Genomic DNA, 12,072 nt, shown 5'->3' with positions numbered 1-12,072 from the left:
CAAGTGTTACTGCATACTACAGCATCTACACAAACCACAAGCCTTTTCGTTCCTAATTGCTGCAGGGGTGCATTATGGTTTAACCAACATTTTAATGTGCTTAGTCTGCTTAATACGTATTTGTCATCATATAGGTGCTTTTAGTAATGCCTCAGCAACCCAGTAAAACAGAACTTAAAAATAACTGCCTCCCTCAAGGCTTTAGGTACCTAGTAAAAAAAAAAAAGAAAGTGTCATGTTTTATGTATGATCTGATGTTGAAAAGTTTGCTTGAAGGCATAACATTTTAATAGTAAACAAAGCAGACAGATTTTGGGGGCATCTCAGGAGAGCCATGGTCGCAGTACAAAATGTTAACTTTTGGGATATTGACAGGCCCCCGTAAATGTTTCAATAAAGAGGTTAAAAGAGGTTAAAAACGACAGGAGGCCATTTGGTCAGTCTAGTTCATGTGGTTGCTAAGTAGATAAATGGTCCAAGCATCTCATATGCAACCTTGTCTTGAATGAAACCAGGGTATCAGCTTCATCAAAATGGCAGGGTAGTTTGTTCCACACTCCACTTTAAATGACTTCCCTGTAGTTTCTGCTTGTGCCCTGTGCAATTTCACTGTTGGTTCTGAAGACATTCTCTGGATTGACTTTGTCAGTGCCTTTGCCGTTCGGCAAGGTTTCTGACTACTTGAACTGGAACCCCTCGCAGTCTTCCCTGTCAAGACTAAAACATTCTTCTAGCTTGTCAGAGCAGGACATTTCCGATTTTGCTATTGTATTGTATATAACATACATTGCTATTCTCTGGTTTAGTTACCTTTTCTGTAACATGGTGACCAAAAATTGTACACAATATTCTAAATGACGTCTTAATAGTGCATTGCACAACTTTAACATCCCTTTATTTAAATTCTCTACTATTAACTATATATGGTAATGTTCTGTTACAAATATTTATATATTCTCTAGAAAATAACAATGTTATTTATGAACCTTTTTCACAGCTTGAAAAAGCTATTGGCAGAGTGACATTAAAATATAAGATTTGGGTTTTAAAAAATAATTACATAAGATTGACAAATATATGGGACATATATATATATGGGGCATAACAGGTGATTTTTTTCCCCTTAGTTCTCCATATGTGCTATAACTTGTATTGAGGACTCTATAACCTCAACCTCAACCTCCGTAATTCCTCATTAACACCCTAAACCATGCGCAGTGTGGTATGTTAACACCTTACAGTAAAATGAGAAAATATGTGAATTCAAAGTTTCAGAAAATCTTTGTCAGAAGCTTGGTAAAATGGAGAAGAAAATTTGCATTGCCATGTGTTCTAAAGCCCAGTAGTTTGGCCTTGTAATATCCGATACCCTGCAATGCCATAACAGATTTTAAGTTATTTTAGTTATTTCTGTTCCTTGGGGATACAAAATAAGAATCGGAGCAAAAACAAGAAAATCACTAAGGGTACAGACATTTTAAAAGTACATTTAATAAGTGAAAAATTCCTAAATAAAAAAGAACCTAATGGAATGTGTCAGTCCAGTAAGATAGCTTGTCATGTCCAGACATTTCTGACAATCTCAAGGCAGTGATTTTCAAGGCCATTGAGTTGGTGTATTTTCTTAAGGCAGAGTAACACGCTGTATTACTTGCGGAAAAAACACTGAAAACATATCCTCAGTATTTGCAAACCTTGCTGATAAATAGGATCATTAGCTGTGTGTGCTGGTAATTAACGTCTCCCCCCCATGAGAAATTGTGTGTGGGAGAGTATTGTTGACCGAGGGGTGTGTGGTGTGATAGTGCGAGTGTAGACAGCGAGACATGCCATCATAGCAAATGTGTCTGAGAATGAACACCGATCTCCACCCACTGACTTATTCCAAACTTCCTTTCTTTTTTTTTTTTGCAAGTATCTTCTTTTTAGTCTAAACACCAGGCTGCTCTGGAAGGAAAAGTCTTAAACAGCCATCCTCAGACTGGCTGACAGAAATATCTCAAAGAGCTGTTAAATTCCTGCTCAGGTGTAAAAGGGTGTGCTACTCCTGCAGAAGACAGAGGCTAGGAGCAAAGCATTCTCTTTCACTGGGCTTATACACAGCCGTTTACAATCAAATGATAGGACTCTAGCAGACAAGAAGCAATCTACAAAGTTTCTTAAAAATCAAACTAAGATACATTTTAAAGAGAATGGCATTTTGAATTCAGAACTTTTATTACCTACAATGCAAAGAGGTAAGAAGGCTGTGTGAGATTCCTTTTACTGGAAGTCTTCTGAGCCAGTGTTTGAAATTGTGAATAAGCTCTTACATTTAAAGCACGGCCTGCAACAGTAACAGACTTGCTGATCTCACTGCTCTCAGTTTGCTTTATTGTGGTATAGATGGTATGAATGGAAGGCGGTGCCAAACGTCTTTAATGCTTATCACCGTCTATTAAAATAAATAAAGAATCATCAATTAAAATCTTTACCTGTAACCAGTAAGCACAACCAAAACAGTGTTTTTGGGGTTGCCGAATTAATTACTGAGCATGTGAAGACAAATACATATGGCTAGTCTGTGCAAGCTTGCTGAACACTGTAATTAGAATGCAAAGCAGGGATTCTCCAGAAACTGAGTTCCTATTGCTTTCCAGCAAGTGTACAAAACATGGATCATGCCCAATTCAATGAAAAACATCTATTTTTAAACTAGGAGCTGATTTAAGGTGTTAAATGGACTTTGAATCCTATGAATCCGGATTGGGTGTAATCTTTTCCATTACGCAACTGCTTCTGAAGTTCTGTAGTTATGCAACTAATTTTCATTTTTTTTTCAATATCCATCCAATTGTAATAAGGACATGCGAGCGTAATGTAGCAAAATAATGTATTGGTCAAGCAGGAGCTCCTGCAGCTGAAGTCCTGTTACCTTGGCAGTGCCAGTTGTGGAAAGAGCACATTCAAAGGCCCTAGGTCTTTTTAAGCTGAGGCGTCATACATCGCAGGTTCCCTTACATCTTCCCCTGTCGTCAAAATTCTTTTCTAGGTTTAGATGGGAAGGCGGACAGAATAATTGGGACCCAGGATCACACCAAGGTGTTCATCTGACGGTAGCTGTGTACTGAGGGGATGGAGTGGGGGGTGGGAGTTTACTGGACAGGGCTGTCCTGTGTGACATACCTTGTGTTGGAGGGCTGAAGTGACCCTGGTGGGTCGTCCGCTGGTTGGTGTTGGTGGTCCCAACGCGCATGTTGGCCAAGCTGGCCCTCTGGATCCTCTCCAGCTCGCTCAGCCGGTCAGAGAAGATTGTGGGTTTCTGCTGGTCTTCCAGCTTCTGCCGGTGTCCTGCCAGAGATACGGATAGCCATGTTACAGTCTTCTGCTAACACACCAGTGTTGTTCTGCAGTTGACGGGGGGGGGGGGGGGAAAGGGGGAATATGGCCAAGTAAAACACAGTTCTGACAACCAAGGTTCTATCCAGGGAAGATAGAGTTGAAGATGAACTATCATTCCCCATGATCTGCAGTAAAGGTAAAACTAGATGTGTAATATTTACACCACCTTTCAATTTAAATGAGTTCTTTCATACTATTATAAAAAGAGACACTATACTCTAGTCAATTCATAATTTTGTGTGACTTGCACCATTACTCCTGGATGAATGTGTTTTCCTCAGATTGCATAATTAATACTCATTTTAACAGTTCATTTTTCAGGATAGTTGCTAATTTCAGTTATGCATGTCTTTCTTCACATCTTGTAGGCTAAGTAAAAGTATGTGGCTCATTTTTTGGCATCTGATCAATTGTTTTGCTGTGTGTGGCTTAACACTCCAAAGAGAAACATGTTCAGTGATCTACGTTCCACTGTTAGCACAGACCACAGTGGATTATCGAGGTATTGCCAGCGTCTAGGTCAGTGATTTACAGCCACTGTACATGCTTCCATAACTTCTGAGAACATTAACACCAAATCTAAAAATGACAAAACCACTAACAATTAGAAAGCCATTTGCTTAAGCGATAAAAAACGGCTAAAATGTAAAAAAGTGAGTTGGGAGTTCAACAGTAATTCCCAGGGCACGTTTTTTACATGAAAACAGTATGCCTACTGCGATGAAGAGTACTGTTTTGGCAGTGATCCATTTGGATTCCATCTCTTCAGGTCTCTTCATAACGGAAGACAATCGCTGGCTTGCAGAGCTGATTCACAGCAAAGAACCAAGGAGGCCTTCTGGTATAAATCAAAAAATACTTTCAAGGCCCCGCTGTTCGTATTGTGTCAAAAGTAATGAATTTTATATTTACTTGGTTCTTACCAATAAAAATAAGTTGATCACTTTTAAGAAAACCCCTGTGCTGTCACGAGCTGAGGTATGCAGAGTTTTAATAAAGGCTGCTATTGTGCTTCACATTCATCCTGAAAAAAGAGGAAAGCCCCTAACACTGCACAGTCTATTACAGTAGAGCGTTTTCAGTTATTTCTGTACTTCTGCATTTGAATCAGCCAGCTATTCAACTGTGTAGAACTCCACAGGCCCCATTACAGCGCTCTTAAGTGTTTGTCAGTTAACAGGTTGAAACAAATCCACATAAGTGTAAATAGTGAGCCAGAATGTCAGCATTCACGCGAGGTCGTTTATTTGGATAAGCACACAAAGAGCCAGGTGAAACTATGCTGCGTAAAGACTGTACAATTGAATAATATGGGCTCACGCCATCATAAAAGCAGTGGTTTTCTAATCTATTGAAGGGCAGATTATAAAATCCTGTCTTTCAATCCAGCAGTATTTTGCCGGTGGGCATTAACGAAAATGCTACGCAGACAATTTCACCTGTCAAAGCCTTTCCTTAGACGCCAAACAAAGAGAAACGGCAAATATCACCCAACACGGTGGAGTGCGTGTGTAGAAGAGAGAGATTTAACGACTGTGAACCCCAGAGCGGTATTTACTGCGTTACTGAAAAACTTGCTCCTTTCAGTAAAAACAGTGAGTTATGATATCGACGTTTGTTTACTCGGAAGCATTAGCTTCGCTTCCTTGATATTGCTGTGAGAGGCGGGCCAGGGGGCTCGGCTCCCGACAGCCATAATGGAAGCATTAGAAATGGGTTTAATGTAACTACCAGAACAGTATAAATGTGTTTCAGAGAACATATATAATGCTGCTTTCTTCCTTTCAATCGAGCCCTCTGGCAGCTGTTACACCCAAGGCAGCTCAACATAAACCTAATGTGAAGCAATAGCAAGGTCTGAATTTGAAGTGTTCACAAGCACCCCGATGGTGTCAGATGCCTGAGGAATGATCACTGGGTTATATATATATATGTTTGTGAATTATTATGACAAGGCCTGAACTTGTCATATGTATGATTCAATGTGGGGCTAGTTTTAAGGATCCTTGATGGAAGTAATTACTTCTCCAAGGCTTTTCTTTATGAACAGGGCTACAATTTGGCAAAAAAAAATGTTTTTCCGTCAGCCCACCCCACACCTTATCAGCAGCAATGGATGTAACTGTTCTCAATGTGAACGTGAGGCTTCACGGCCAGTCATGGCATCTGAATGCAGATGTGCCTACACTTTCACTGTCCAGCCTCATCAGCATTGAATGAAAGATATCAAAATACTGTTCTGTTTTGATTTTTCTTGAGTTGTCCCAAAGCAAAATGCAAAGCCACAGGATCCAGTAAAGATAGCCAATATGTCTTTTTTTTTTTCCTTGGGAAGGGAACAGTCTCTTCTAGTACCTAACAAAGTCGGCCACTGATAGCTCATTATTCAAATGTTTGAAGTTGGCTTTGCTTACGCCATACGGAAAGGTTCCGGGCATGCCAAGTCTGAGTCTGAGCCTTGGCTCTATCTAACACACTTAAAGACACTGCGCTACTGTCTTTCTGTACAAACTCAGGGAGAGGAGGAAACTGCTGAGAAGCCCCTAGGCTTGTGCATTCTGTTAAAAGATTTATACTCCTTCAAACAACTGAAGGGAAATAATATTCTGCAAAAAAAAAAGCTGATAATTTATATAGTTTTTTAGCCCGTGGTGGTCTGTGATGAATTGGCTGACTCTTAAGGGATGAAAGTAAATATCCCTTTAGTAGGAAATAGACTGGCTGGGGTCCAGTTGGCAGAAGAGAGGAAACACGCTGCACTTACAGTAGATTTGGAATGCCTTAAGAGGGAACAGTGGGAGAAACGTTCATTATGCAAGTCTGGTGTTCATTATGTTGACTTGAAGTTACTATTAGACCAGTAATCAGAAAAGCCATCCTTTTTTTTTCTTCATAAAACTTTGTAACTATTTCCCATCTGGTCTTCTCTTGTTGTTGTTTGTTGTTTCATGAGTTTTAGGCCCAGCACTACAGATTATGCCAAGACCTCTCCAATGCCTATCCCTATCCAGTTTACTGGCAGCAATTATCATGGTCTTCAGGAAAATAAAGAGAGAATTGAATTTTTGGAGGGGCGCTTGAAAGAAATGTGCCCAGATGTTGTTTTTTGTGTGATGCATCTATTAATCTAGCGACATCTTGGAGGACTGAAATCAAATTCACACTTACAACAGACTAGCTGCAATTATGCAGCCTTTGCCCAGCACAGATCCATGAATGGTTTTGTAGCTAGATCAGTACTGAGTGTTTCAGAGTGTTTTCCAGAAAACAGAAGTGATACTTTTGCTAGCATGATGTCACAGCCCCTTTGAAAGATTATAGCAGCTGAGGCTCGCAGATGCAGTGAATGCAGCTCATGTTGGAGGTGGAAGCTTGTAAAGATTTTGTTCATTTGTGGGGATGAATAACGGTCTCGACAGTACCAAAGCTTTTTTTTGCCCCTCAAGCTAGTTAGGGTAACATTTTATTTTATTACTTTTTGAGGGGGTGGGGGAGGGTTGATTAAAAATATTCTAATGCTGTTAACAGAAAATCGGTTTAAAAATAACTTCTGCGTCAAACGCAAGCGTGTTCCTTAATTGCACATCTGCGAAGGTTTTGTTCAACTTTCTCAACGACTGACAACACGTCCCAGCATAGTCACATGAGCGCTTTTGCTAAACGGCAGGCAGTTTTACAGATAAGCAGGGCCTATTCAGGATGCATGAGTTTACTATTTATATATTGCACAGCAGGAAGTGGGTTTATGGCACTGTGCAAACCGACCAGGGATTTCCAAATTGCCTGAGAAGGACAGATGTTTGTGCTGAAAAGGCCTCCTGAGGCCTACAAAGTGTGAGGCTGTATCTTCTGTGTGCAGAGGATGTTAGCAGTTGAAGGTGTAAACTGTTAGACAATCAGGTCTGCTATTTTGAAGACAGGGTGGTACTTCAGAACCATTGTCTTAGTGTTCCATAATAATACACCAATATACAATTAAAGGTAAACCGTAAAGTGATGGGATGCGAGATGCGTTGGAACTGTTATGGTACACAAGGAAGCTAAAACTACAGCCACGATTTTAAAATATATGCCTGCTTTCCTTTGACTATTTAGCATGGCTTCAAAAGAAAAAAAATGGCATAAACTGCAGCCAGTAAAGCAATTAAAGATATTGTTTTTATTTGCCTCAAGCTGCCAGCTCTCTGAAACCTAGGACAATAAAGAAATGAATACTATATTATTTATAACAAGGCTTTTCAGTAATAAACTAAAATACAATTTACTCTTGCTTGGTGCTTTTGTGTCAAGCATGCTCAAAAACCCACATAGCTTGATATGTTTCTCTGTATTTATTACAAGTTCAGCTGTGGTTTGTAGATGTAAGATTGTCATTTAGGTCTTCATTTAAGACTTCAGTGTTTCAATTCCTTGTGAAAAGTGCTTTTTTGGCAGAACTGTTCTAGGTTTTGGATGAAGGCACGAGAAGTGATGGGGAATGCCACAGATCTGTACATCTAAAGGGCCTCTCATCTGGATCTGCGTGATGTTGAAAATGATTTCTTTGTCGTGTCGGATCGTGTCGGATCTGTGGACACGACATTCAGGATATTCCAAACTAAACTGCAGGTGCCCCTACTTAGCGCTGAGAGACAGGTTATCCTTCGCGGCGGCTGCCAGCAATAACAAGTTAGGATGGCGAGCTTTTGAATTCGAAACCTTCTTGAAGTGAAGGCAGTAGTTTAATGGTGATCAATGCTGATGTCGACATCCAGTGGGTTGAGAATTACCATCTGGTACTGAAAGGTTTTTATTTCACATACATGTGCTACATACACCCTTATGAATTTCTGCCGCTATAAATCCAAAAGATGTTTTGCCTTTGCAGTTTTCCCACGAGTGTACCATGCTTATACCACGCGTTCACTTTCCTTGATTATGATTTGATTTACTCTGACATGCCCATGATGTTTTATCACCATGTTTTCTACTTTTTACCGTGACATACCATGGCAAGCTCCTCTTAGGGCCCTTGTCCATTACGTTCCGGGCATTACATTCATCCTTTGGGTCTTTTTATTTCAAGTTACCACTGAGCTCTATCTCTCTGTCGAATAACTGGATCCGAGGGTAGGAGAGATCCAGTCCACTGGGCCCTGCCGCAGCTGGAGCCTAACAGGACATTTCAGCGAAACAAAAAAAGAGCCCCTGACATTTCTTGATGCTGTTTTTCTGCTTTTGTTTTTTTCATACCTTCACATGTTGCTTTTGGTTGCCGCACAAGATAAATTCCAGTAGCAGCCAAGAAAGAGAAAGAAAAAAAAACAGGCATGCTCCGACCAGACGGTGAGAGTTTGTCATTTTCAGATTGGCGGTTGCCTCATATACTGCAGAAGCACAAGGCACCCCACCCCCATGGTCCATGTTCTCAGTCTGGAATAAGCCAACCTAATGAATGACAATCCTGAGCACTTGGACTGCGAAGAAAGAAAAGCTAATAAAAAACAGTATTTGACTTAATTACATAGAAGAATGGCTACGCACACTACCTAATAAACTGCACCTGTGCTGTAGGAGCCCTCCCTAGTGCTTTCTTCTGCAGATGAAGGCAGAGTTAGCCATGCACAGAGCGTGTTTATTCAGTAGGTGGCAATGACAGCTTCTCACCAAAGTAAGACACTCCTGATTGATGAGCTGTTATGCTAGACTTCCCCTCTTTACATTTCTGCTTCGTTTTTTTATTCAAGAAGCAAGCATATGTTCCCTTCTGAAAAGAGAGACATTAAACACAAGTTCTTTTATTAAATGCGCAGTGTCGACTTTTCAGGAGCCAGCGAAACTTAATCTCGGCAATAAAGGGAGAGTGTTTGGCCCGCAGTTAGATTTCAAAAGTATTTATGGGGAGAGAGAGAGAGGGTAAATGTTCACGTTAATTGGGAAAATTACGAATTGCGCTTCATTTAACAAAAAAGTCTGAGAATCTGAATTTCTTTCTCTGCGTTTGACTTTACTTTCTCTCCCTTTTTTCCCCCACCGTCTGTTAAGGTTCTTCTGGGCTGTGTTTTAACAGTAGTTATACGCAAATACGCGAGAGACCTGTTTTTGTCCAAACATTGTGATGTTCTTCAGCAGCCTGGAGGTAAATGAAATATTAGGACCTAAGCAAAGTCATGAAGCAACTCTACTACAGATTACATGTTCTTTTCCTGCTGCATTGTTGACTAGCTGAGAAGGATGCAACACACTTATGGGTGATTGCCTCTATACCTACAGTATGCTAGTTAACCATTGTGGCTTCACCCACCTTCAACAAGACGTCGGGCAGGTGTTTAGGCAGGAAGTGTGCAAGTAACCCCCTTGGTATTCTCCCCACCTCTCTGTTTGAATTCCGTGTAACTCTGATCCACGTTACACGTCTCTGTTTTCTGTTTCAGCTGTCAGAAGCCCTTTCAGATGCGACTAGGCTATTGTACATTGAGCACTTTATTTCTCATGACAGACAGCCGCCACATTTGTTAAAACAGAAGCAAGGGTGAGAGAAACAAGGTTGGGGGGGGGGAAACAGACAAGTTCTTTAACATAAAGGGAAACACCGAAACAGAGAAACTGAGAAACAAGAAACTGCCACTTTTTCAGCGAAGGCCTGTGGTCTTATAAAAAAGTTTCAGCTTCTGTCTTCCTCAGTGCCATTCACCTTGCATCTCTTTGCCCCTACATTCTTCACCACAGTTTCCTTTGCATGCCATGAACACAGACCAAAAAATTAAACGTACTGGCTGATCGGTCCAAGTAGAATCTGCATCAGAGGAAAAGCTATCCAGTAAGGAAGCACACTCCTTTCATGCCTCATGTCTAGATTTCTCCTGATCTGTGCCTGGAGGTGCTGTAGGTCTAAATGGGCCATATAGTCTGCAGTTGAACATTTCAAGCCCTTTTCCTTTAATCAGTCATTTAAGCAGCATAACTAAGTGGAAGGATGTGGGTTTTATTCTTGAGCAGAGCTGATCAAGTCTAGACTCTTGTCTAAAATAAGAATCTGAGAGACGACAAACTGAGAGGCACATATGTATCATTCTGTGCTCGTCTTTTCCCACTGCGAATACTTTGTGTTGCTAGACAACACAACCATCTAACAGCAAGTACTAGTAGCACTATTAGCGCTTCGATCATCGTTAGTGCGCATAGCTTTCTTTACAGCAGGCGACAAAGCAAATTAGGCTTATTATTGGGTCAAGCCTAAGCTTCCTTGCAAGAGAATCACTGGTAGAGCAGAAATAATTAGTAATATATCAACTGTTATAAACGTAGCTCCAGACCCATGACCTTATCTGGCTTATACAGTAAACTTTGTTTGACTATGTAAATATCTGTTTTAACACTTTTCTTGAGTGACTTCAGGTGATTGGAGAAAAGAAGATCTGCATAATGTCGGGATAATTAAATTAAAGTCAGCAGCTCTATAAGTCCCAAATAAGGAATGGTCTACATTGTACTTTAAGCTGCTGTGATCTTATATTTAGTGATGTCCCTTCAGGCTGGGTGTTTTCAAACAATTTTTTTTTGCTTTGTAGATGAAATGGATAAAATAAAAAAAGAACAGTTATCCTAAAATAATATTGTGTAATGTAAAATGCTGCCAGATTTTAGCATTTGAGGTTGGGACAAATGTCTATGGGAGTACAGACGTGATAAGCTCTTCCCAGTTTTAGAGTCGCAGTAAGAGGAAAGACAGCTCTGCTGCAAACGTGCCTGAGCAGGTACAGCCCCAATATCTGCAGCCGGGCACTGACCCCTCCAAGTGAATTTGGGGGTGAATCTGGAGAGATGAGATCTTAGGGTTGTGATAATTTAGTTATCACAGAAAAAGAGCAGGTTTAACATAATAAACGTCCTGGCAGACTTTCTTGTTCGTGCTTTGTCATCTCTCTGTATATAAGAGCAAACAAGTTTCTCTAGAGAGTGGCAGGCAGTGAGGGGGGTGGATGGGGGGGGGGGAAGCGACAAGGCTGTTTTTCAACACCTCTTGGCCGAGAGCCAGAACACATACTACTGCAACCTCTCCCAGACAGCTGACTTGGCTGCCAAAACAGAGACACCCTTCTTCACTCGAGTGACAGATTATATTAAAGAAATAACCTGCACTCTAAATGTTATTTCAGCACAGGGGGAAACCGGCGCAATTGCTTCACAAGCCCGCAGTGCCGGGATCTGGGCTGGGCGCTGTGCAGAACCCACAGGAAGGCAGATTCATGGAGATGCGGTCGCTACGCCTTCGGAAGTCGGAAACCGAAACCCAGCGGCGCGCACCTGCGTCTTGCTAAGCGGGCTCGATGCGTCAGCCCTGACCCCCTGTTTTCTCACGCGCTCACAGGACTGAAGTGTCAACCCTGACGACTGTGCAGAGCTGGCATTAACAAAAACAAAAGTGGTTGGCCTTACTTTCAGCTCTGAGGAGCTGCCTTGCAGCAGCTTCACAGGTCTGACCATTTTACGATCTGCCTTTGCGATACTGCAATGATGGCAGTGATCTTTTGATTTTTTTCTTATTGCAAACAATGCTAAATGTACAGCTAATGTCCCTAGAAGTGTATGTATATGCACAGACCTATAGATATCTCTATATGTGCGTGGGTTTATGTCTTGATGCATCGCTGCAGCTCATTCCTGCATTGGTGGATTCCCCGGCAGGGGGAACAATGCTTTATGGGAAGC

General features: G+C 41.2%; 1 protein-coding gene across 2 annotated transcripts in view; it reads right to left on the bottom strand.

Moving 5' to 3' along the window:
• Positions 1-12,072, bottom strand: part of runx3 (RUNX family transcription factor 3) — a 71,504-nt gene that overhangs the window by 16,029 nt on the left and 43,403 nt on the right. For both annotated transcript variants that reach the window (XM_088932397.1, XM_088932398.1), the window contains exon 6: positions 3,166-3,330. In XM_088932397.1, coding sequence (XP_088788523.1) covers positions 3,166-3,330 — 165 coding nt within the window. The remainder of the gene's footprint in view (positions 1-3,165; positions 3,331-12,072) is intronic.

This window comes from Atractosteus spatula, chromosome 14, assembly GCF_055471065.1.
Source record: "Atractosteus spatula isolate fAtrSpa1 chromosome 14, fAtrSpa1.hap1, whole genome shotgun sequence".
Taxonomy (NCBI): Eukaryota; Metazoa; Chordata; class Actinopteri; order Semionotiformes; family Lepisosteidae; genus Atractosteus; species Atractosteus spatula.
This window is presented reverse-complemented; position numbering and strand designations above follow the sequence as displayed.